The sequence below is a fragment of the Lutra lutra genome, chromosome 2 (genome assembly GCF_902655055.1).
Source record: "Lutra lutra chromosome 2, mLutLut1.2, whole genome shotgun sequence".
Lineage (NCBI taxonomy): Eukaryota > Metazoa > Chordata > Mammalia > Carnivora > Mustelidae > Lutra > Lutra lutra.
The window spans coordinates 83,226,308-83,252,379 of NC_062279.1; the positions used below are offsets into that span (position 1 = coordinate 83,226,308).

General features: G+C 37.6%; 1 protein-coding gene across 2 annotated transcripts in view; it reads right to left on the reverse strand.

Annotated features, from left to right (window-relative positions):
• Positions 1-331: 331 nt before the first annotated feature.
• Positions 332-26,072, reverse strand: part of GUCY1B1 (guanylate cyclase 1 soluble subunit beta 1) — a 47,724-nt gene continuing 21,983 nt past the window's right edge. For both annotated transcript variants that reach the window (XM_047717822.1, XM_047717823.1), the window contains exons 5-14: positions 17,169-17,366; positions 13,351-13,581; positions 12,011-12,127; positions 10,910-11,043; positions 8,193-8,390; positions 5,055-5,292; positions 3,880-4,020; positions 3,212-3,366; positions 2,741-2,867; positions 332-1,533 (exon numbers count right to left, since the gene is read on the reverse strand). In XM_047717822.1, coding sequence (XP_047573778.1) covers positions 1,510-1,533; positions 2,741-2,867; positions 3,212-3,366; positions 3,880-4,020; positions 5,055-5,292; positions 8,193-8,390; positions 10,910-11,043; positions 12,011-12,127; positions 13,351-13,581; positions 17,169-17,366 — 1,563 coding nt within the window. In that variant the 3' untranslated portion in view covers positions 332-1,509. The remainder of the gene's footprint in view (positions 1,534-2,740; positions 2,868-3,211; positions 3,367-3,879; positions 4,021-5,054; positions 5,293-8,192; positions 8,391-10,909; positions 11,044-12,010; positions 12,128-13,350; positions 13,582-17,168; positions 17,367-26,072) is intronic.

Genomic DNA, 26,072 nt, shown 5'->3' on the forward strand with positions numbered 1-26,072 from the left:
ACAGTGAATCAAAAGTGCAGAATCAGGGGCACTGGGGTGGCTCAGTGGGCTAAGCCTCTGCCTTCAGCTCAGGTCATGATTCCAGGGTCCTGGGGTGGAGCCCTACATCGGGCTTTCTGCCCAGTGGGGAGCCTGCTTCCCCTTCTCTCTCTGCCTGCCTCTCTGTCTACTTGTGATCTCTCTCTCTGTCAAATAAATAAATAAAATCTTTTAAAAAAATAATAAAATGCAGAATTGGGAAAATTATAAAACGTACTTATAAAAATGGCAGTAATAATATGGCAAACAATAACATTAATAACATTTTTGTTGAAATACAAACTGTCTAGAGACAAGTGGAAAAAATAATTTATTGCAGATTCTCGTACACATGAACATGGAACATTTATACATATATAGATGTGCTGATATGAAATGCTAAATTTCAAGACAAACATTTTTACACAAAAGTAGTTGCACTATATTTTATAAAGGTAGATATTAATAAATTATCAGAGATAGTTAAGAACAATAGGCCAATTATTCCAACAGGAATGCATTTGATGCCAAAATTAAAGTAACTTTTCTGAACATGATGGCTTGGATATAATTACATTCTTCCAAGCTAAGAAAAGGAAGCTCATTTCTGGAAATAAAAGGCCAGAAATGGCTCTTTCAGGAGTATCCCAGTGGTGTCTCCAATTTTATTCTTGGATGTGGTTAGAGAGCCCAACATTTATCCCAAGCTAAGGTAATTGTTCAGTGTGAAACAGTACAGCTTTTTGTAACAGCTGCAAGTGGTTAACGAGATTTAATATAAGGGATATACTACAAATATAGAATTTTAGAGGAATTACAATGCCAAGTTATATATGATTTGAGTGAGCAACCAAATATTTTGGAACAGGAATGTGCGCCCTCTATTTTTGAAGGAAAATGAGTAAAATTCAAAATAGTCACTATGTTCTTAGTGTGGTATATTAATTCTTATTTTGGGAATCTGAAAATAAATGGCATTTTTTTCCTAAAACTTAGAACTCACTCCTTTAGAAAATGATTTCTATAATGATGTACACTGGCACAATATAAATTTTGCTTTATATTATTATAGTCATTAAAACATACATAGACATATACATGGAACACTAAACAGATTTGGTAAGCCATGATACGATATATACACATGACCAAATACTGTTCAGTGTCATTTAATTAAATTCAACAAATATTTATTGGGTGCCTACCACTTGCAAATTACCATGTTCAGTGGTAGATCTTAAGACACAGGAAGCTCACATCATTCACATCTAAAGCCAAACTTCAGGTAATATACTAAACCTTGAAAATAATCAAAAGCAGAGCTAAGGTTGAGTAGTGAATCATGAAAGCTATACCAAGGAGAAAGGCTTGGGATAACTGCAAAGGACAAAGCGAAATATGTAACCACAGGAATAATGGCTCCTAGGTGAGGCATGTGACTGGGGACACGGGATCCCTTTCTGCGGTCCTCTTCATCCCATGGTCCAACATTCAGTCCTCATCCCGCGTTGTTTCCTTTCAAGAGTGGAATAAACAGGAATTCATTTTCGGTGATAATAAAGCAGGTAGTATCCCCCCAAATATTTTTTTTTCATCATATGAAAATGTGATCTGCATTCAGATCTGTTTTGCTGCCTCCCATCCTCATTCTGGGGGAAACAGGGCCACCCACCTCAAATGAGCAACACTTGAGGTAGAATTTAATTTATCAGAAGAATATCCGTAAACATGCCAACACCACAAGTAAACTATTTAAGGTAAAAAGACCAGAAAGAAGATGAAGACAAATATTTTAAAATTTGGCATTCCAATCCTTTTAGGACTTACACTCTACCAGCATTTTTAGGGGGATGCATGCCTACGGAAAAAAGAAATATACTCAGTGAGTCTCCCCCTCCCCCTCTAAAGAACCAGTACATCAACAGGGGAACAAAGTATCCAACTCGCTTCTGATGCAGCGCTGTGCTTGGCAACAGAGTGGGCATGGTCTTGGTGTGCGCAGGCCCGGTGGGAGTCGGGGCGGAGGGCCATTGTCTGAGGACGGCTTAGCGTGCCTTGCAGCTGGAGTGCGACCCTAGCACGAGCACCAACCTGAGGCTGCCCTACGCAGTCATTCAGGTTCGAGAAGGTTACAAATCGCTCTTCTTTCTAGGAAAAACGCCATGGGACTAGGACATCTAAAGATCGCCAGACATTCCACAGGGAGACAGCTTGGCCCTCAGAAGGATCCGAAGCTTCGTGATGAAGGAACCACCTACAAATTGTGGTCCTGACTCTGCCCGGACGGTGATCTCAGAATGGTTTAGGGAGCTAAGGGAAGAGGACGCCCCCCCCCCGACAGCCCTCTCACCTCAGCCGTGTTTAAATCAGATTATGGCAGAAGAATAAAAATAAACAAACAAAAACAGGTCTTCCCCTTCTGGTGCTTTTGGTTTTCATTTCATTAGAAGACAAAAGCTGGCAACGCTGCATAAAGTATAAAGTAAGGTAAACTTAGGGAAGTTTTTATTATTCTAACTGGCTCATTAATGTTTCAGTATTTCCGCTGCTTCACTGGAGAGTTCATGTCTGTAAGCAAGAGTTCTTTTCAAATGAAACCTATTCCCAGTGATTAGAATCTAGCTCTTTCTCTATTTTATTTATTTACTTATTCACTTATTTTTAGCGCTCTGTATTTATATTCTGTCTTTAAAAAAAGGAATTGCATGCTGATTAGTCATACCTCTGTTCCCGTATTTTTTCTGGAAAGAAACCAAACTTGCATTGGCTCTTTTTTGCCCTTCATGGACACGGGGCCTCGGTGCTCCAAATGGAACTGTGGATCTGAGTTTTCAGGTGTCATAAGACATCTAAAAGACAGGGGACAGGAAAGAGAGAGAGTCATATGGAGTATGGTTGTATAGAGAAAGTGGTATGAACCGAAATTAAGTGTAGTGTAGTGTAGTGACCCACACTACAGTTGTATTTAAAGGTAACACAAGGTTTTAGTGACAACGATCATACAGGGAATTCCTAAGGTGGTGTGGAACCATTAGAAGTGGGAGTAAGGACCCAATTTTCTCAAATAAGAAATAAACAGTCCTAAGAGCATAAGTGATGACTGTTTAAAAATAATAAAGCCACTGAGAGTTAAGCCACACGTTAAGAGACTTTTTTCTTGCAAAGCAGTCAATACTAAGACATGTTCTCTTACCTGTAGGTATATTCAGACACATTTATTTTTCCTTTTTCGCCAGTGGTTTCTGTTCTGCTTGTGAGGTTAACGGTGTTTCCAAAAAGGCAGTACCGCGGCATCCTCTGTCCTATCACACCGGTAACAACCTCTCCCGTGTGTATCCCTATTGTTATCTGCAGAAATCCAAACTTTGTTTCCATAAGTTCAATCACCAAAACACTAATTTTTTATTTCTTTACATTACAGAATGTAGAATCATCATATAAAAATCTTAAGGATTCTCTAGAAGAACCCCAAGTGTGTTATAGCATGTTTATAAAATAAAAGAACTCAAAGGGTATTTATAAAAACAAAAAACCCTCACAGAAATCTGTCTTCCAAGAGGAACATTCATTTTCTAAAGTCTGAAGATTTCAAAGATATGACTCTGGCAACTCAGATGAGACACAGGAAAGAAGTATTTAAAAATAAGCCAGAAAGGACAGGGAATTTTATCTCACCCTCATGATTTTACTACATGGAATAGACTAGGTAATTTCAAATAGGTGGACAGATTTCCCATCTTTATGAAAAAATTGGATATAAGAAAAGATTATAATCTATACAATTAATGACTGCCTGGTAAAGAATGGGTCAGTTGTCCACAAGGGTCTCCTACTACTATTATATGTGTTTTATTCACTAACCTGAACAGATTCACCATCCACTTGAACCTGACCAGCAATTTCCATCATGTCCAAGGCCAGGTGGCAGATGGACCGTGCATGGTGGATGCATGGCTCTGGTAAACCACTCACGGTCATATACTTGTCACCAACTGTTTCGACCTAACACAGCACATATAATTCACATGTTCCTTGGTTAGAATAAACATTACCATTTCATTTGCTACCCTTATATATAAACAATGTATTTTCAAGGCTACCGGTAACTTTAAACTCTCCTTCTCTGAATTCTTTTAAAATTCTAATGCATTCAACTCCAACAAAATGAAACCTTATAATTATTTCAGATTTACACACATGGCACTTGAGGTCTTTGATTACAGGCAGGTCCAGACACAGCATTATTCTCTCCCAAGTAATTCCGGGTTTCTCACCTCAGATACCCTTACAATTCATTGGACAATTAATTACCATTAACTCCCTAAAATAATGATGGTTTATGGCACAAGGGCTACTACCCAAAGCCCAGTGATTTATCATGTTCATTAACTATATTTAATGTGCTCACAAAGCGTTACATTGTACCTCAGAAAACCACTATAAAATCAATAGTCTTTGTGGCACTCCTATTACTCCAGATGCCTGGAAATGGTTTAGCTAACATTCTTACTTTTATGAAGCAATAATCTCCTAACTTCATTTTCCCAAAATTACATTTGTTTTCAATTGAAACAAAGAGCGGAAATATCTTATAAATGTTTATCTTCAAGTCCATGTTATCTAAAAGCAGATCTGAGTCCCCAGTACCCTTCTCCTGGTCTCCAACTTCTTTCCCATGCTAAGCATTTATATATTTCAGTAAAAAATGTCTCCTGCAGAGCATACAACAAATGTTATATTTATATTATGTATCATAAACAACCTGCACAGATTCATTAACGTAAGTGCCAATGAGCTGCTGAACATTTCGTTTTCACTAGGGGATCATCAGCACTATTCCTTTTGTTTACTAGGAAGAGAAAGTTTTATAACAAGAGGGAATTATTTAAGAAAATGGTAAACAGTAAATACACGGAGGCTGGCTGCTGCATGGCTATACGGCTAGCGTCAGAGAAGGTGCTTATGATGCCTCTGAGTGTAGGGCCTTGGAATTCAGACTCCGAAGAATCCCACATTAGGATATGACCTGGACTTGCCTTATAAACAAATGGATTTTTCCGAGAGTCAGTCAATGTGTCAAATCTGGTGTAGAGGTCATTAAGGAGGTTAACAATCTTCATGGCCCCTTCTCCAGATGCGTGCTTGCTACAGAAAGCATTGAAGCCCACAATGCCGCTGAAGAGGATGGTCACATTGTCATATCTTTTGGCAGGCACCGGACGCTTGTGTCTCAGCTCATTGGCAACAGACGGAGGGAGGACAGAATATAGCAACCTGTTCAGTTCAGCGGGGTGGGGAAAAAGCCACAGTAAGAAATGATGGGAAGAGCCTTAGTGCTTCTACTGTCCACCTCCTAGAGCTTTGATGTCGTGTGTACTGTAAAATTCTGGAGTGGTAATAGGACACCCATTACTGGCCGTATATGTAAGGGAGGTATCGAAGATACTGTAATTTATTTGTTTTCATCACATACAACATCTGCAAATCCAAACCAGTTCACACCAAATGAAAATAAGCCAAACATATAAACAGGCAAAGTGGAAGACTGATAATAGGACAAAGTTTTCATCTGTGGTACTGAATTCTGACCTGCTATTATGGTTCACAGTTTGAAAGCTGTCATCACTAGCACTTAAAACACTGAGTAGCAAAATACCGGCCACATTTATCTCTTAGGAATAAGAAATCTACCTGAATTTGTGTAAATAATATTAAAAGAAGATTTCTGGGCACCTGGGTGGCTCAGTCTGTTAAGCACCTGCCTTCCACTCAGGTCATGATCCCAGGGTCCTGGGATCGAGTCCCACATTGGGAATCCCTGGTCTGCTTCTCCCTCTCCCTCTGCCCCTACCCCTGCTTGTGCTCTCTCTCTCTCTGTCTCTCTCTCCCTCTCTCTGTCTCCCTACTCTCTGTGTCAAATAAATAAATAAAAATCTTAAAAAAAAAAAAAAAAAGATTTTTCCCCAGGCTCATTCATGATTCACTCTTCCATAAGACACTGATAAAACAGAGGAAGACTGAACTAGGCAAGAAAGGATTGTATTTCTACAGGCAATATGGAGATTACTTTGATGACTTCAAGGATTACGCTGAGGGGCAAGTGTGGTAAACACACAGGAAGGGGATGAGGGCCGAGGGATGACAGGAGAGAAGCAGAAACTAGGGCGATCGATGTCTCTTGGCATGAGGACCCAACAGAACAAATGAGGCTTCTCTGCCTTTTTCTTCCCTAGAGCCAGAGGGCATACCATGCTAAGTTTAATCGTACAGGCTTCATAAAATATGTTATTTTCGGGGATGAAGTTGTACCACTCACCAGTAAAGGATATAGTTTGAACTGGTTTTCAAGCAGCAGGAGGAATTTGAGCTGCCTGCCCTAGGGACTTCCTGAAATTTGCAAAATACCTGGTAGACTAAGGAGTTCACTTAGGGTCACAAGGTAAGTGAAGAGGTCTCAAAGAAACTACACATGGCTTTCAGTTTCCTCATACAAGGGTCAAGACAAGTGAATTAAGCAGCTAAGGATAAAGATGGACTTCGAATGGCATTCTCTATGTCATCCATGCTATCAATAAATAGTTAACTGGTGTGTTTATATGTGGGCACAGCATTCATCCAAGGGCAGCTACACATGTATCAATGGAAAGAAAAGTACAGAAAGTGATGCTGTTATCTATATATATGGGTGTTCGAGAATGAAATAGCTCTTATGGGAAGTAAGACAGATCAGTTCAACTTTCCAACATGACAGTTGCCAATTATATTGCATTAAAAATGAACACACAAGACCCTGGGTAAAATCTCTTATGAAACTCCAGTGATTTAGTGCCTTTAACTAAAATATGCAAATGAGACCAAGTAGTATGCACACTGCATATTCAAATAAATTTCTTGAAAATGAAGTATTACTTTTTTTTTAAGCTTTTTCTTTTCTCCCATGACAGGGAAAACTATTGGCATAAAATGATCAGATCACAAAATTCGTGGGTTTTTATATATCCATTTTGAGTCTAAAAGTTCCTATAAAGATGCCAGTATAGCATTTTATTTTATTTTTATTTCTTTTAAAGATCTTATTTATTTATTTGACAGAGATCACAAGTAGGCAGAGAGGCAGGCAGAGAGAGAGGAGGAAGCAGGCTCCCCGCGGAGCAGAGAGCCCAATGTGGGGCTCGATCCCAGGACCTTGGGATCATTACCTGAGCCTAAGGCAGAGGCTTTAACCCACTGAGCCACCCAGGCACCCCCAACATAGCATTTTAATTTATTAAAATTCTATTAATCTTATTCAGAGGCACACACAAAAGGCACAATTTTATTCCTTAAGTTTTAATTATATCATATATTTTTGAAGTTATTGATACTTAAGGAAGTATTATCTTTAATGCTATTTGTCCAATATTTCACAATTTAATACACCATTCATAGAAAAATAGGAGTTTTAGATTTTGTCATTTTTTTAAAGATTTATTTATTTGAGAGAGAGAGAGAACATGTGGCGGGTGAGGAGCAAAAGGAAAGAGAATCTTACAAGCAGACTCCCCACTGACCACAGAGCCCGAAACGGGACTCAATCCACAACCCTGAGATCATGGCCTGAGCCAAAACCAAGAGTCTGACGCTAAACTGACTGAACTATCCAGGCACCCCAGATTTTGTTATTTTTATTAATATATCTCATTACAGATGTAATTGTTGTGATTACAGATGACATCACAATCTGTCAAATTCCTATCTGCCAAGCCCTAAAATAACCTAGACTCAGAGAATCCTTTAAAAGACAAAGTCCTATTTTAAGGACAGTGTTCCTCGTAACCCTCAGAACCCACCCAGCCCCTGGCACACAGAGGTTGCTCAGTGCATAGCTCTCACATGAAGGAATGAATGAATGGAGAGTTCCAATTTAAACATGCGTTTGAATTATTGTACTGACTTTCCAAGAGAGATATTTTGGCATCTGTTCTTTCAACGTAAAATCTGAAGACATATTCCCACTACCATTAAGACTGACTTATTTCTGTATGCATAATTTTTTTTTAAGTGACACAGAAGATTTTATTTATTACTCGGGAGCTACAGTGGGTTCCATGCCTCTTTGGTGTGCTGATCAGACTTAACTGTAATGGAGTCACACTATACAAAGCCCTTCCTTCACCACGAGGCTCGGTTCTTACGTGTCTGTCTTTTTCTTTTCATCTTCCAAGGCTCTTAATGTGAGCTGTAGCCGGTCTGTGAGGATTTCCAGTTCCTGGGTCAGTTTGTATTCCTCCCTAAATTGTTCTCCCAAAAGAACGAGGTCGCGCGTGGCGTCATGCAGAGGGATGTCACTCAGATACAGACCTCTCCGTGTCAGATCATCCAGATTCATCACACTGTTATACAGGGAAATTATGCAAAATCAGCACCAGCTTATCTACATGATAATCCTGAACCCGGTAACTGTCAAGGAGTATAATCCTGTCACCTCCTACCATTCAGTTCCTCCTACCCATTCAACAGGTCAGGCTACAGACAAGAAAATTAGGGGAATCACATGAAGGTTATGACTTCATTCTTTTATATATTAAAAATCTATCAAAAAGCAGTGATGAACTTGACATACATTTTGCCAAATCACACTTTTGGTGCCATCGGCCTAAACGGCAAGATAAGGTAGAAATCCGTTCGTGTGACCTGATCGGGTATTTAACACAAGGCTGTTATTCACTGCTATCGCATTTCCCCCTCATTATAAAGAGATGAAGAAAAATGTCCTTTTAGCCTCTGGAACAGGGATAATAGTGCCTCTCTTGAGAAACCAGTTCATTTTGGCCTTATGTAACTGGTTACTTTTCCCTCTTAGACACAATGATTAAAATTTTACAATCAAATTTATGACTTATCTTCCGCATGTATTTTACGTATTTATAACTCTTTGACATGTATTTTATGTGCTACTCTCCCTTCTGGTTCTAATGTCTTCTACTACTGTTGTTCCTTTTGAAAATTTTTCTCATTTTTGAAACATTATTTAATCCTGCTAGATTTTATGCATCTCTCTAGCCTAAGTTTTTTTTTTTTAACCTAAGTTATTTTTAGAATCGCATACTAATATTTACTGATTCAGCTATGATATGGTAAGTGACTGCCTTTTAAAACCTTATTTTTTGGTTAAAATGTCTTAAGGTTACGTTATTGGTTTGAATTCTTTAAATATAAAGTAATTACTTCTGGGCATTCCCAACAAGAATTTCTCTAAAATGATATAACAAGTTATGACTTTACTGAAGAATTTTGGACTGATAAAATGTCTCCTTCTTACATATTCTCAGCAGAAGTGTCCACAAATGAAAGCATGTCAATAGAGAGAAATAAAATGATCTAAAAGTTTACTAATTTAGCACATGGTCTCTTTAGATTATGCTAAAATGCACATGTATGTTAAAGCTCACTTTCAGAATAGACCCATCTGAAAAGAGGCCAGATCATCTGACAAATGGTAGACAAGACCATGAGCAGAGAAAGAAAAAAAGATTATAAGCTTAAAATGAAAATGGCTGAAAATGTACATATTGAGTTAGAAAACAATCAAATTATGTCTCACTTTTCTACAGATTTACTTATTATTTTAATGAACTATTAACATATTTTTTCTAATTGTCTTGAAATTATTTACTTTACAAGTAAAACCGCTTTTAGGTGATCTCACTTAATGTGAAAACAAACCTTTCTATACACATGGACAGGTACCACATGACAAACCGTGAATGTGTCACTATGTGTATTTCTGCATATGGCAATTAACAAAAAAACTCCAAATTGTCTGCCTCTGTTTCCCAAGAGAACTTTATCTCCATGAATAGAAACTGTCCCTACTGAAAACTGTCATTCTACTAAAGCTCAACCGGAAAAGAGGCAGAAGAAATAAACTTAGGGACAGCCAATGAAATATAGTAGATCAATGTGGGCGACTAAAAAATATAAAGAATTTATGTTCTCTAATTTTGCCTCTTTTATTTTCATGATACATATTCTCAGGAAAAAAGTCATTAGTCTTTTGTAGTCTTTAATAGCTTATTGAAGTTGTACAAAATTCCTTATGTTTTTCAGAGATTTTAAGGCAGTATATTTAAATGAAAAGTGACCATGGTGGACTTTAAATTTTAAGCCAATAACTCACCAAAACATACTTAACTGAATGTATTAACTAAATAATGTGCATAGCTTTCAGTTATGCAAAGCTACAAATACACAAAATATCACCTAACAAGTCTGTTACCTTTTTCTATTTTTCTAAGTAAATGTAGATATAGTTTTCTTATTATGAGTTCCCATGCATCTTTTAATAAAATGGTTTGTCAAATTGGAAACATAGCATCCTACAGTTTTACTTTCCTCTATGGTTATTATAAATAACATAATTTACATAAGTTTCAGTGTAATAATATATTTTGAATAGTGAATCCTGATTAAAGTTGCTATATATTTTTGATATAAAATTGTTCAAATCCAGAAATATTTTTAAAAAGTAATTTCTCGGTGCCAAACACATCCATGTATTCACACCATCATATCAGATGCTCTACAGAATTGTTTTTCTATGTGACACTCCTTTGGAAGGTATAAAGCTATAGAATTAGCTACCTGCAGATTGGATTTTTCCATGATCCAATGGCATAAATGCTCAGCAAGCTGATTAAGACAGGGCAAATAAAGAATACATGATTTCTTCCGAGCTTATTACAAGTGTTAAATGAAATTATCCTTGTGATAGAGAGGTATATAAACAAAGGTTGTAAAATCTAATTACACTTCGATCACATAGACATGATTAAATAAAATGTTACCAAATTTCCGTTAGCTAAAGATAGGTACTTATATCCATTATAATTAATCAAAAAATAATGATTACCTTGGTGAACACAGAAAAAGTATGCTATCTGCTTCAGGTAAGTAGATCATTTGACCCTTAAGACGTAAGCAGCTTATCTCAGTCCCAGTCAGCTCATCCTCACATTCTAATTTCTCGACATCCAACAATCCTTCCTTGAAAAGGCAAGACATAACCATTAACTAGTACCTTTTTTCCTAACAATTCAGCAAAAAAAGAAGGACAGGCATGCTTCACTTCCCACCAAACCATAAGGGAGAATAAATGTACCATGTAAATGAAGAAGGACATTTCACCAAAATGGTACCAGGTATTAAGCAAAGTTGGCTACCTGACAAACAGGGCAGAAAAGCGAGTTGACTGGCTCCTTTGAACCCAAAAAGACAACAGCTGTACTACTGTTGGCATACTTGTTGAAAGCTTCCATGAGTCATACTTCTGATTCTCCAGGATGGCTACAACATATAATACTAAGTTCTAGCAAAGAATGACCCAGGAGCCTCCATTCCCTCTGCCTTCATTCATAGAGTAACAGGGACTGGTTCCAAATACGTCAAGCATGAGTGGGTAAGGCCTTTGCGAGGGCCACAGGAAGGACAGGATGTTTACTCCAAGACACTTTGGCTGCACCAGTCTGAAGAACAGAAACTATGAGATCTGGGTGCTACCTAAAAAATCAACTGGATGAATATGTTATCACTTTTATTTTCCCACAAAAATGGCATGAAGAATAATGGACAATTTAAGGAAGAATTAAATCAGGGCTTTGGTTGAAGTTTAAAAGAACATTCTTTATCAGTTTTGATTTCTAAAATAGTACATGGTAGTTTAAGGAAGTAAAAGATGTTTGTTTTATTACGTGAAACTGCGTTGTCCCAATGAGACAGTCTCAAAACTTATTTTTGTTAATTCTGATCCGTTGATAAGAGTCCCACTGCCCCTCGGGCAAACCAAGAATCAGTAACGTTGCCTTTGAAATAGTACTCCCTCTGACGTTTTGTTTGGGATCTGTCTATAGTTCCTCCATATCACAGAATGGTAGAGTAGCTAACTTTCCCTTGGGGCCACTTCTAATTTGAAACATCCCTTACTCACTCACACTGAAAGAAGTATCATGATTACCTTACTTCTCAGCACGAAAACCGTATTGATGTGTGAAAGGATCCCATGGAAACTAATGTCAATATGAGGACGAACGAGAGAGAAGACAGACAACAGGCTGCAGTTCCCAGGCTGGAGCTAAAATGTAGATGAAAGGGAAAGAACGTGGTATTAGCAGAAATAATTCTTACGATTTGAGATTAAATTAAGCCAGCTCAATAAGACTTAAAAATAGAAAACCATAATCATTTGGTAGGGGAATTGCCTCAAGCATGGGCTCCTGTCTTGACCTATGTTACTCAGCAATCAAACAGGCATCATATCGTTGCGTGAACACAAAACCAAATATGGCTTCAGAGTACTCATATCCCAATATAGGCTTATATAAGTAAGGGAAGCATTTTGGAAGAAGAAAGAATAGAAACCTGACTTTTAAAAAGGTAGTGTGAGGTATCAAATGCCTGTGGCTTACGATGAAATTTAAGTAGAAAAACCATCAGCAAACACTCCTGGTTTATTAAGAGATGGCTAATAATAGTAATGGGTAACAGTTAATAATTGCTTAGACACTGGACCCTCTTTATGCACTCTGTCTCCTCACACCGTAATGAAGGGGAAATAGGTAGAGAAAGGTGAGGTAACGGGCTCACATTCATACAGTAAAAGGGAGGCAGGCCCGGCACAAGAGCCCACGCTGCGTACTACCCTGCTTCTGGATGGATAGGTCTACAACAGAGCCCATCTGGGCTAATCCGCCATTAGTAAGGCTCTTTAACTACAAGTGGGAAGTATCTCCAATATGTTGGATACAACTTCAAAGTTAGTTAGGTGAGAGAGAAAAATAGAAAGGATTTTTCAAATGATCTGAATAACCCAAGTTAAATGCAGACTCATCACCCCGTTTTCCTTCGAGGCTCTGTCTGCTCAACCCCAGGAGAATCTATCACTTTCCTCTTTAGTGTTTCTACAATTCCCTTCTCTTCCCTGAAAATGTCAATGATTGACTTTGAAAGTTATTTTCAGTCAACATATAGTCACTCAAAAAATAAATAAGTGAAAGATGCTTGTTACCAGAAAATCACCCATTTTCTCATTTAAAAAAAAAAAAAAAAGCATTCCCATATAATTTTCCCACTGTCCCTGTAAGTGACTGAAACAGAAAAATAAGTAAGTAGTTCTCCTAGGGAAAGTTGCATATGCTGAAATATACTTAACTCACATGTGACAAATTTATGATGTATGATGTGCTACACATTACATGTAATACACTCAGTGTGTTGAATGAATAAATGGCCGTGTGGAACAACGGTGCCTTCACGGCCTTTTGTCTCAGGCCTCAAAACAGTGTGAGGTCCTTTTACCTGCGGAAGCACTCTGTAGATGGCATTGCCACACTGAGTAACCACTAGGTCCCGGTCAAATATTATGTGAAAAGGAAAAGCTTTGCAGAAGGTATAGGGGCTGATGCGTGATTCCTGGGTACCATTTTCTTCAAATCTATCAAGATCTTCATAGAAGTCTTCTTCTTTTGACTCTTTTTCTTCAATTAAAAACTGAGTATGATCACATTCTTCATTTCTTTGCTGAATAACCTGGATTCCAAAGGGGGGAGATGGTGTTGATCATCTGCATTTCAGTTTGGTGAAAATATCTAAATACTTAAGACACTGGTTATAAGAATTGCGTTGGGACGCCTGGGTGGCTCAGTTGGTTAAGCAGCTGCCTTCGGCTCAGGTCATGATCCCAGCGTCCTGGGATCGAGTCCCACATCAGGCTCCTTGCTTGGTGGGGAGCCTACTTCTCCCTCTGCCTCTGCCTGCCATTCTGTCTGCTTGTGCTTGCTCTCTCTCCCTCTCTCTCTGACAAATAAATAAAAAATCTTTAAAAAAAAAAAAGAAGAATTGCGTTTAGAGGGTTAATTAGAAAATATGAATACAGAAATGCTATGTATGTCTTAAATAGGAAACTATTTCTGGACATTGTCTTGTGCAATGTGAATTAAAGACTAAATGATTATTTATAATAAAACTGCAAATCTAGTATAGGTCCTTTAAGTAACCCAGACAGCCTCCTGGATAGAATTAGGAGAAAAGCACCACCTTTGTCTTGTAGGCTCAGCCCACTCAGCCAGGTACACTTGGTTCAGTAAATGAACTACCAACCATACAAAGTGGCTCTATTTAATATGATAAAAAATGATATTCACAGAGGGAAATGAAACAATGGAGATATATATTTTAAAATATATGCAATGTCAGGGCGCCTGGATGGTTTAGCTGGTTAAGCACCTGACTTGCTTTTGGCTCAGGTCATGATCTCTGGATCATGAAATCGAGTCCCATGTTGGGCTCTGAACTCAGCGAGGAATCTGCTTGCGATTCTCTCTCCTTCTGCCCCTCCCCCTGCTCCCACTAAATAAATAAATAAATAAAATCTTAAAAAAAATACATGCAATGTCATTTTCATCCATCAGTTGGCAATTATACAAAATACCAAATTGGGTAAGACAAGAAAAAGAATCATCTCAAATACCACTAGTGGGAGGGGATCTTGATTAAACTTTCTGAAGGGTAGATTGATAATATATAAGTAATCCCAAAAAAGTTATACATTCTCTGATTTAATTTCAAACCTAGGAACTCATTCTAATGAAGTAACCATAAGAGTGAGTAAAGTTCTATAATTAAAAAAAAATAACTACATTTTTAAAATATTTGGGATCTCTGGGTGGCTCAGTCGGTTAAATGTCTGCCTTCAGCTCAGGTTATGATCCCATATTGGGCTCCCTGCTCAGCTTCTCCTTCTGCTGCTCCTCCTGCCTGTGCGCCCTCTCCCTCTCTCCCTCTCTCTCTCTGACAAATGGATAAGTAAAATCTTATAAATAAATAAATAAATAAATATTATTCATAGGCAAATACATTATTAAGGTATAGAGGGTTTTCTTTGGTTTTGTTTTTGTTTTGAGCTTAAGAAACTACAAAAAATGCATCCCCTTAGAAGGGGAAATACTATATCTCAACTGTGGCCAGATCCAAATGGGAAGTAGCTGGGGCAACGGGTTTTCATGTATAGCTAAATGAAGGCAGAATGTTTCCCCTTTTCACTTTTTGTTCAGGAGTTCACCGCAGCACATTCTGAGACTACAGAACGAATCACAGTTAACATGGACGCCATTGTATGTATTCTCTCAAATGCAGTTTCCTGCTGGAATCAGAACATTCCTACTCTCAGTGTCATACTAATCAACTACACTGGCTAAATATTAGTCTTATTTATGATTTCAACATTCTGCCCCACTAAGGTTGATTTCTCTCAAGTTCCATAAACGAAGTAAGAGTCAGTCTCAAAATTCAAGCCTAACTTTGATGTTCTGCTCTGATTCCATTTTAGCTACAGGAACTGAATTATATACAACCTAAATTTACTAATTAATTCCTCAATTCTGCTCTTTCGCTTTGATTAAATTGTCAAAATGAGTTGCTCTCCAATCATGTTTTTAACGTGTCCTTGGTATATTACTTCTTGACATGGTGTAATATTCCTTAAGTAGTTAAATTGTCTAGTAGCTCCAGACCTGTTAAGCTTACAGATTTGACATAAGAATAGTTCAGGAAATTAAAACAGTGCCTTTGACAAAAATTAAATATACAAAACATAACTAAAAATGAAAATATTTCAGAATTCTGTGATGGAGTACCTGAATCAATAAAGGCCATAAGGCAACCTAAATAACATATAAAGCTATGTAATTAAACCATGTAACTAAGTAAAAACTTTAATTTTATATAGAGTATGCTAATGGCTGTCCACCTTCCATAACAGATATGCTAACCATAGCAACTACAGTATCCAAGTAGGTTTTGTGTTTCTTTCCTGAAGTTTCTATGTGCTTGTCTCTTGCTCAACTTGCCTAAATAAAAAAAAAAAAAAAAAAAAAAAACAAGAGTAGTTAGACACAGTGGGAATAAAGCCCCGGATGAAGGCTCACTTAGTACAGATGCAATTAGCTTGGTTCAGTTAGCTTGGTGCCAGGATTAGAAATGAAAGGCATATTCTAATATTTTGACTAAATTCCAGTGAGACTCCTAATCATGGATAAATTTTGATTCTTTCCCCAAGGTTTTAATTTCACTTTTAAATGTCTCTGGATTTGATAATGTCACGTTATATAGAGTCCCACTCTCTAGTTATAGAAAAACTAAGGCTGCACCTGGGAATCACGAACAAGTGCCCCATCGATACCAATTCCTAAAGAAAGAAAAGCACAAAGCCTAACATGACATCACTAGATGGACGACCTGGGGTGCCTTTCCAATATCATCAATTTAAATGCTACAATTTTTATTTGGCCCAATACGCTACTTAAAGTTTGAGCTTCACATCTGTGCTAGAACATAACTCTGGCATCTAGGAAATATCCATTAAAAAAAGAGCAGAAATAGGATATCCCCCTCCCAAATTTTCTCAAACTTGGGGCAACTGAAAGATGGCTCTCAAGGCTGAAGGTGCTGAGCACACAAAAAGCAGCTGACTAGGAGAGACTGTGTGAGTTACAAAGAGTCAAGCAATGGTTCTCTTTATTGTACGGAGCTAAGAGCATGTATTATCCATAGCAACACAATTTCCAAAGTAGAAGACCTGGCTTTTTTCACCCTATAATCTAATTTAAAAAAAAAATCAAATTTTTTAGATCACAAAATGAGAGATTCCAACTCTATTTGGGGAACAGACCAAAAAAAAAAAATCTACAAAGAAATATTAAATAGCAAAACAGTATCTAATTTTATATTCTTTTAGAATCTGACTATCCACATTATGGGTTTTTTGGTTTTTGGGGTTTTTTTTTTTTTTTTTTGTATGCTAAAGGCTATAGCTTAGCCAGTCACATAGCCTTCTGCTGCCCAGCTGGTACGTGCTCACAGGAGATGCAAACTAGGTTTCATATTGCCTTAAGCAATATATAATTGGGAAGAGCTATCTGCCACCACAAGGAAAAAATATCCTGTAGAATGACCTCTAAGACCAAATATAGAATATTGCTGTTGCGGCACTGGTAGGGTTCAAATATACCCTGATGAGGTCCATCAGCACTGATAACTAAAGGTAAATTCATGGACTACCATGTTCAATATCCCTTATGTCTGATGTGTTCAGAAGAGTCTCCCTCACTGACCATTACCTTCATGTCTATTTCGGTGCCATGTATCTGCTGAGCTACTGTTTTGATGATTCCGATGACAATATCCTGAAGACCTTCTCTCTCTGAGTAGTAGTGCAGAATGAGTCCTTTGCCCTTTTCTGCATCGGTGCACCTAAAGGAAGGGGCACGCATACCTGGGTAGATAGTAGCGAGATGGTCATGCAGAGCATCAAGGTTCTGCAATAAAGAGGAAATACAATGAATAAATGATGCCCCCACAACGGCAGCTGACATTGAGAAAACAAGATAAGGAAACAGGGCTTGAGTCTGAGGTTGGTTGGCAGATGACTGTTTGAACATTCACATAGCACAACCTTCCCCTGTGCAACGAAACAACTGTAAAGTAAGAGCCATAGAGAACTTAAAGCTAAAGTGGTATGATTAAGACAAACATCTATGGCTATTAACAGTTAATACACCTGAAAGAAGGATAAATAAGTGGTATGTAAAAAGGATGCCCGAAGCAAGAAAAACATAATTATGGGCTAAAACAAAGATATGCAAATTTATAGGAGCTTGGGAAAGTTGTATATGCATGTTATGATAAGCAATATGGATGCCCAAAGTGATCACGTATTACCCTCCGTTTACACCACAATCCTAAAAAGTATTAATGCAAAAACCTGTATCAGTGATAAGCATATGAAACAAGCATATTATTTTGTAAGTAATATTTTAGAATTAAAAGCATTTTATAAATTAAAATAGCAAGATTGTTTCATATTCATTAGTAGCCTCCAATCAAGATAGAGTGTCACAGCTGACCTGTGAAATAATTATCTTTTGGAACAGAATCTTGGAAAACAATACATTTACCAATAAATGTTTTCTGTACTTACAGCTTTGCCATTAGCATAGAACCTAGCATCCTGTATTACTCACTAGTACACAAAAGTTATTTGTATAAAGATCACCAGGAGAAATGGTGCAAACTGTATGTTTCGTTTGGTCCACCATGGTTTTTCAAATAAACAGCTCATAATGTGTTAGCGTGTGTGTGTTACATATATGTAGTAGGATATGCACAGCACAGCAGGTTATAAGAGTTAAGAGTGAGGTAGCTTTAGAATTAAGTAGACTTTGATTTAAAACATGACATTGTCCTCAGCCCAATAACAGCAGGGAATTGAACTGTCAACACCTGAATGAACAAGGAAACAATTATGCCCTAGAGACTACATAAAGGAACATGGTCCTGCTGTCACCTTCATTATAGACTAGTGAGACCTGAATGGACTTTTACTTAAAAAAAATGCAATATGCCTGACAATTCACAGACCTGTACCCCTGAGGCAAATAATACATTACATGTTAATAAAAATAATTAATAAATTTAAAAAATAGGATACATTTATTTTGTTTTGGGCACTTACATTTGTGGTAATTTGGCATAGCAGCAATAAAAACTAATACACCAAGCAAACAGTAATTTATCAATAACTGGTAATAAGTAAACTGGTAAATAGTAATCTATCAATAACTGGTCATTATCACTAAAAACAAATGGGTAAAATAAATTAGTTTCAGAATCCCATGAGCATAAAAGAATGCATAAAAAAGAAGGAGATAGGCCAAAATTGAACTATGGTTCAGGTTCCAAATATCTCAAAGAAGCCAATTTAGGGAAACAGAAGAATCCAGTAAGATATCAGGATGTGAGTACAAGATGGCTCCATGGGTGCTCAAATCCGAGAAATACTCCACCAGGGCACCGATGGCACTGTGGTTTATAGTTTTCTGTCCCTTCCATTCAAAGGTTCAGTCATTCTATAGCTAATCCATATGCATTATATATTATGAACTGTACTGTACGAGGGACAAGCTAGAGGCAGGGTAGAGGGTCAGATACAAACCTGAATGACATGGACTTTGATGTTAAGCCCCTCATGGTTCATATCACAAACCAAAGTGCAGAGTGGCTTTTGAGGCATAAATATCAGAGCCAATAGCTCAGACTGAAAGAATGGGGTCCAAAACTTCAGTGTGAAGAGAAGCCCTGAGCTAGGTCATGAAAGGCTGACATTCTGATTCATAGAAATGTTTCAACAGTCTGGTTTTTTTCTTCAATTTCCTTCATGCCTAGAGATTTTTGTTTTCTTCCTGAAAATTACACCTGTTATAATTAAATCAGGTCTGCTCTTAAAAATTTCAGTTCATCCTGATTGCCTCTAGAGGTTGCTATTACCACATAAAACCAATCCAATATGGCGGACACTAAGTATTGGCCAGTTCCTAGAAACTGCAAACCACTGAAGGCCTAAAACTATTTTACGTGGTTGAGTCATAGGAAGTTAGTTCTTCCTGTAAGTTTTCCTCATGAAAATTCTTCCCTGGAAAGGGAAGAAGTGAAGACTGTTCCTTTGTAACTCTTCCAGATCCCTTCTACCACTACCAGTATTGCAGGAAAATGTGAGAGAAAATCTGGTGAGAAGAAATATCACCAACAAAGTGTGATACTTATTTCCATTTCTCACAAAGTAAAAACTGAGCTTATTGCTGCATTTAGGAAACGTCCTAATGTAGTCAGGCCTGAGTACTATGCTGTGGCTGATTTCAAAGAAAAAAGGAGTCTAATGAGAACTTGATATATGTATCTTAATTTCTTTACATTTTTCCTCTGCAAAATGTTCAAATATATCATAAATCAATATGCCAACCTCACTTCCATACTCACATATTTTCCTCTCATGTCATATTGTATCATTAGCACATTTCTATATGCAACTACACAGATGGCATGAGACAGTAACAACTGGCACCATTTACATTAGCAGCACTGCTGATGCCCATGAAGGCCAGAGATTGGCCAGGATCTCCCAAGACCACTTTCCACGAGTCACACAAGTCACACAAAGGTAAACACTGCCCCTTAAATGTGGACCCATTTTAATTTAAATAAAAATACTGATAATACTAAGGCATTAAAATTGATAATTAAATATCGCTTATATTTATCACTTTAAAGCAGTGGAATACAAAACGCACCAGGTCAGAAGGCACATCTTTTAAGTTTTTGCAGTAACCAACTCTCCAGAGCTTTACGTAAACCTCTTTATTGAATTCGCTATTAATTAAACGGACAAGTAAAGTGCTTTCCTGGAGCCTAAAAGATTTAACACTTCTTAATCTAAGATTGATTTTCTTTAGATAGTATCTAACATACAAAATTCTCTCGGGATTTCTTTAGTTACAGCTTTCCTTACTTGGTTTTATTCTTTCAAAATTCAAGCGATGACCACAGCTTGTCTACTATTAAAAATGGACTTCATGATTAAAAATTAAGTTGATTTCATTTGAGTACATTTCTGTTGCTAAAAATGAGCCTTCTTCATAGTTAGGTTGCACGTGTTTGCAGCAACCAGAAAGTCCGCAAAAAAGATTCTCAAAAAAGCCAAGGGACAACTCTGTCCACTTCTTATAATATGATCTCTATACAGTTAATTCTTCATCTACATGACGGTAACAATGTATTCTGGAGAACAAGAATTTCATTTTAAAATTGGTATTCTGTCTTATTTCTAAATATACCATGGGAATAGGTATACAAAAAAAGACCTGAATGACCAGTTACAAAGAAGTATATGTACATAAAAGAGACATTAAAAAAAAAAAAGTAAACACATGTATTTCAGCACAGTAGATTCCCAGCAAACAATAAAGCAAAGCTTAAGTCTGCTCTGATTTCATTCTTCTGAGCTTTATAAAGTCAGAGAACAAGAAAGGGATAAGAGAGCAGGTCCATTTATCTATTTTCTCTCAAGATGCCAAAAAGGGTAGTCAGATTTTCATGTCGCCTCTTATGTTCTGGTATCGTTTTACTGCATTTTCTATAAGCAAAACAAATATACTTTTTCTCCTCAGGAATTCTGCTAATCCATAAGTCCAATTCATCTTGTGACCTAGCATTTATTAGTTACAGAAGAAAAATGAGTGCTGGCATCCTGGGAAACTGTGCTGGGGTTCTGGATTTAGCACAATCCACAGATTTAGGAAACAAATGAGAATTTATTATTCCTTTGAGAAATACTTTGAAGTTCCATATTTTCAAAGATCTTGGAATGGTTCGAAATAAATGAAAGTTGTCTCTGTAATATGCACAGTAAAAATAAGTTCATACATAATTACAGAGACAGAGTTTCCAGGAATCAACTACCTCATTTCCCTGCTTCCTCTGCATCTAATGAAAAATCTCTAAATGATCCACATGTTAAGTGGGTGGAGTAAGTCCTCATCTTGAACGTTTTAAGAGAGATTTTTCAGTTGCCAAGTAGCCTTATCCTAGTGAACAAGGAGAAGGGAGTTGCCTGTGTTACTGGAGAACATAACCGAGATTTTGAATGGGAAAAAATCCTTAAAAACTAGTCATTTCCAACCTCTCTTTTTGTTGTTGTTGTTGTTTTTTTAAGATTTTATTTATTTATTTGACAGAGATCACAAGTAGGCAGAGAGGCAGGCAGAGAGAATGAGGGGGAAGCAAGCTCCCTGCAGAGCAGAGAGCCAGATTTGGGGCTGGATCCCAGGACCCTGGGATCATGACCTGAGCTGAAGGCAGAGGCCTTAACCCACTGAGCCACACAGGCGCCCCTCCAACCTCTCTTTTTTAAGGAGGGAAGATGAGATGAAGCATTTCTTATCTTTTTACTTCTTATACTTGTGGAAAAAGACGACGAACACCAACATTTGTATAAACAGCATGATATTCGAAACATATCTTGTCAAGTTTCATAAGAAATAAGTCATTTTAGAATTTGAACATCAAAAATGAAACAAACAGGACCTAAATAAAGATGGAAAACCCAACCCATGTAACAGGAAGCACCAAGGTTGGGGTGTGAATAGCAAGAGATCAGAACAAGTAAGAAGTTAGAAGTAAGTAGCGGAAGATCAGAACAAGAAAGAAGCTTTCATGACACTCCTCCTGCCTTTTCCTCTTGGAACTACCATGGGAAATAGCCTTCCAACTGAAAAGATACAGAGAATCTTTTTAAGAAGAAATAATGCAAGGCTCTATTTAAAAAGAAACTGTATCAGAATCACTAAAATTATTTCACTGGTAATACTGTTAAAACTACATATAATTATCATTACCATCCTCTCAAGAAAAATACGTTAATTAAAGAAAAAAAGGCAAATAGTCATAGAATTACCTGTGTAAAATATTTTACTTATTATATTGCTTTTAAATTCATGTTTGAAAAAATATCCCATTGACACACTGCAATCGGCAATATTTTATAAAACTGTGAAAATATATGTCCGTTATTCCAAGAGAAAAAACAGTCTTACAATTCTAAAATACTCATCTTCCTTCATAAGTCCACACTTGTCCATTTTAAAACTGCAGGTTATAGAAACTGCCATTTTGGATGTTGAGAGAAACAGGTCCTTTTGAAATTCAAAAGTTAAAAATAAAATGAATAGTGCATTTTTGCCCAAGAAATATTATAAATCATTTAGGGAAGTATTAGAATTTCACAGCTGTTCGGGAAAATCCTCATATTTCCCAAAATAACACTTCACACAAACGTTTAAGAATTTTAGATCCGCCATCAATCCCAGAATGCTCCTGGTGGGCTGGCTAAATCACCGTCATGTGTTAAAAGCCAAAACCTTGAGTCAACCTGAATTTGAAGGAAATTTCACTACAGGCTGCACAGAGGTGCTGGTAGAGGAACATCAGGAATGAATGAGTGAAGCTGCCGCCACACCAAAATTAGTGCAAGGAACCAGCGTTTCCAGCAAATGGTAACAGAGTATTTGCTTGCTATTCAACTGAGATTCCGATGCGTATAAAGCAGACTCATAATTTAAATCCTTACTAATCTCTAAGATTGCTCAGGGCTCATCTAGTTTTCATGAGGCAACCTGGCAGCTTTCCATGCTCATTTGAATTTCATTTTACCTCTGTAAAAATATTGGGATGTAAAGAATATACAATGTAACAGTAATATAACACCAGTGAGAATGAATGGGTGGTCCTGCGGGATTGACTTGGGTTTCATTCCCTGAGGCTGTATATCATTCTAATCTGATCAGACATGGTGGCTCAAAACTCTTGACTCATCCGTACATGTGTGTATAAGTGTACAAGTTCATACTAACACAGACATAAAAAATGAAGAAGAGAACAATACTCAGGCTGCTGTGCCAATTATGCATTACTGTGTGTCAAAGCACCCCAAACTTATTGGCTTAAAACAGTAAGATATTATTATCCCTAGTGAGTCTGTGAATTTTCTGGACTCGGGAAATTCTTGCGTTGCTGTACATGAAGCTGGGGATGGTGTCATCATAATGTTCTACCAGGCTGTTTCCCCAGGACAGGTCACCCAAAGGGCTGGTGGTAGTTGTCAGCCCTTTGCTGGGAGTTCAGCAAGCACCGCTGTGTGAGAGCCCACACGTGACCTCTGCATGTGGCTTGAGCTTCTCACTTCGAGACACTGGGTTCCTGGAGTGAGCATCCCAAGAGTAACTATTCCAAGATACTCAGGTGGAACCTTTAAGACTTCTTATGAACAAGCCTAGGTAGTATCAAAATGTTACTTCTGCCATGTTCTATTGGTCAAATAATCACTAAAGTCAACCAAGATTCAAGGGAAAGCAAATTCTGCTTTGTGATGGGAGGGGCAAAATCATATTTCAGGGGAACATGTGAAATGGGACATATTAATGCAGTGATTTTTGGAAAACTCAATCAGCAATAATGCAAATAGGACACTGGAAGTAAGATGAGTGTGGATTAAGGTGGAAATACTGTCAAATCGAACATTCCTTTCTCTCTCTTTTTTTTTCTTATTTTTTTTTAAAGATTTTATTTATTTATTTGACAGAGAGAGAAAGCACAAGTATGCAGAGGCAGGAGAAGGGGAAGTAGGCTCCCCACTGAGCAGACAGACTGATGTGGGGCTCGATCCCAGGACTCTGAGATCATGACCTGAGCCAGAGGCAGAGGTTTACCCCACTGAGCCACATAGGCGCCCCTTTATTTTTTTAAATGAAGGTTTCAAACCCTACATAGTTTTTGCACTATTTTATTCAATATACTAGAACCTTCAAATAGAAATCTACTACAATAGCAGCATGAGGGGCACCTGGGTGGCTCAGTGGGTTAAGCCTCTGCCTTCAGCTCAGGTCATGATCCCAGGGTACTGGGATGGAGCCCCACATCAGGCTCTCTGCTCAGCAGGGAGCCTGCTTCTCCCTCTCTCTCTGCCTGCCTCTCTGCCTACCTGTGATCTCTGTCAAATAAATAAATAAAATCTAAAAAAAAAAAAAATAGCAGCATGAAACTGCACATTTTATTCCTATTTACAATTAAGAAAATGGCAGAATAGAAGAAAAATTCTTGCTGAAACATGGTCTTATCTGTAAGACAATATATCCAAGTAAAATGTACAAAATTTAAAAATCAGAATGTCCTGTTTTTCTTTATCTCTTTGATAAATCATATTTCCATTTGCTAAAACAACTAAAGGATAATAATAAATTTGAAGGTTTATCTACTTTTTTTTAAGAGAGCAAGAGAGAAGGAGTGGGAAGGGACAGAGGGAGAGGGAAAGAGAGAATCTTAAGCAGTCCCTACATCCAGGGCAAAGCTGACACAGGGCTTGATCTCAGGACGGTGAGATCATGACCTGAGCCAAAATCAAGAGTCGGATGCTTAACCTACTGAGCCACCAGCATGCCCTAAGAACCATTCTTAATAATGTATCCAACTGAGAAGCTGAGGAAAGACAACTTCCAAGGAATTCCTCCTTGGAATCATGATGAGTGGTCACAGCTGTCCAGCCTAAAAGCATAGTCAAATAGTTCTCCACGTTGTAATTCCAGTAACTATTTTATTGTTGCCTGGGAACTCCAAGTGGAGATATTAGAATGATGATTTAAAAAGTTTCTAGATAGGGGTGCCTGGATGGCTCAGTGGGTTAAATCCTCTGCCTTCAGCTCAGGTCATGATCCCAGGGTCCTGGGATGGAGCCCTGCATAGGGCTCTCTGCTCGGCGGGGAGCCTGCTTCCTCCTCTCTCTCTGCCTGCCTCTCTGCCTACTTGTGATCTCTGTCTGTCAAATAGATAAATAAAATCTTAAAAAAAATAAATAAAAAATAAAAGTTTCTAGATAAAATAATGTAACTTATAAATTAATTAATAAATAGCAATTTGCCACGTCCACATGAGGTGGAAATTGGTCTACTGTGTGTCTATCATTATACATTTCAAACTATAATTTCTTAAAAAGATGCATAGTCTCATTAACAGAATAATAATAATAAAATAAAAATAAGTTGTCATCTCTAGTAAAAGAATTAATCTTGAGCTGTTGATGTACTTTCTTCTTCTTTTTATACAAACCGCAAATCTTCATTCCTCAATCTTCAAAAATGGTATTTATTCATTCCCAGATACAGATTGTATCTGTGGAGATACCATCATTAGGAGATTATACATGGTCTCTGGCTCCATGAAGTTTACATTCCAGCCCAAGAAACAGGAAATGATAATAGAGTGTGAGAAATACGACGGCTGGGGAAATATGTGTACTGTGAAAATGCGGGAAGTGCCAATTACCCTGACTCAGAAAGGGCAGCGATTGGAGGGCAGTGGTGTCCTCCTGGAAGAAGTAATTTGACCAATGGGATAAACAGGATTTACTTAGGTGAAAGTATCAGTAACAGTGTTCCAGACAAAGGGAAGAACAAAATAAAAACAAAGATTCCAAAAGAAGTTCTGTTTCGCCAGGCTGCAGGAGAGGAAGAGGAAGGATGGATAGGGGATGTAAGTAGTTTCAATCATTTTAATTACTTTCTACCTTTTCTAGTGAATAATTGGGAATCATTGAAGGATTTGAGCAAGAAAATGATATAATGAAATAGATTTGCATTTCA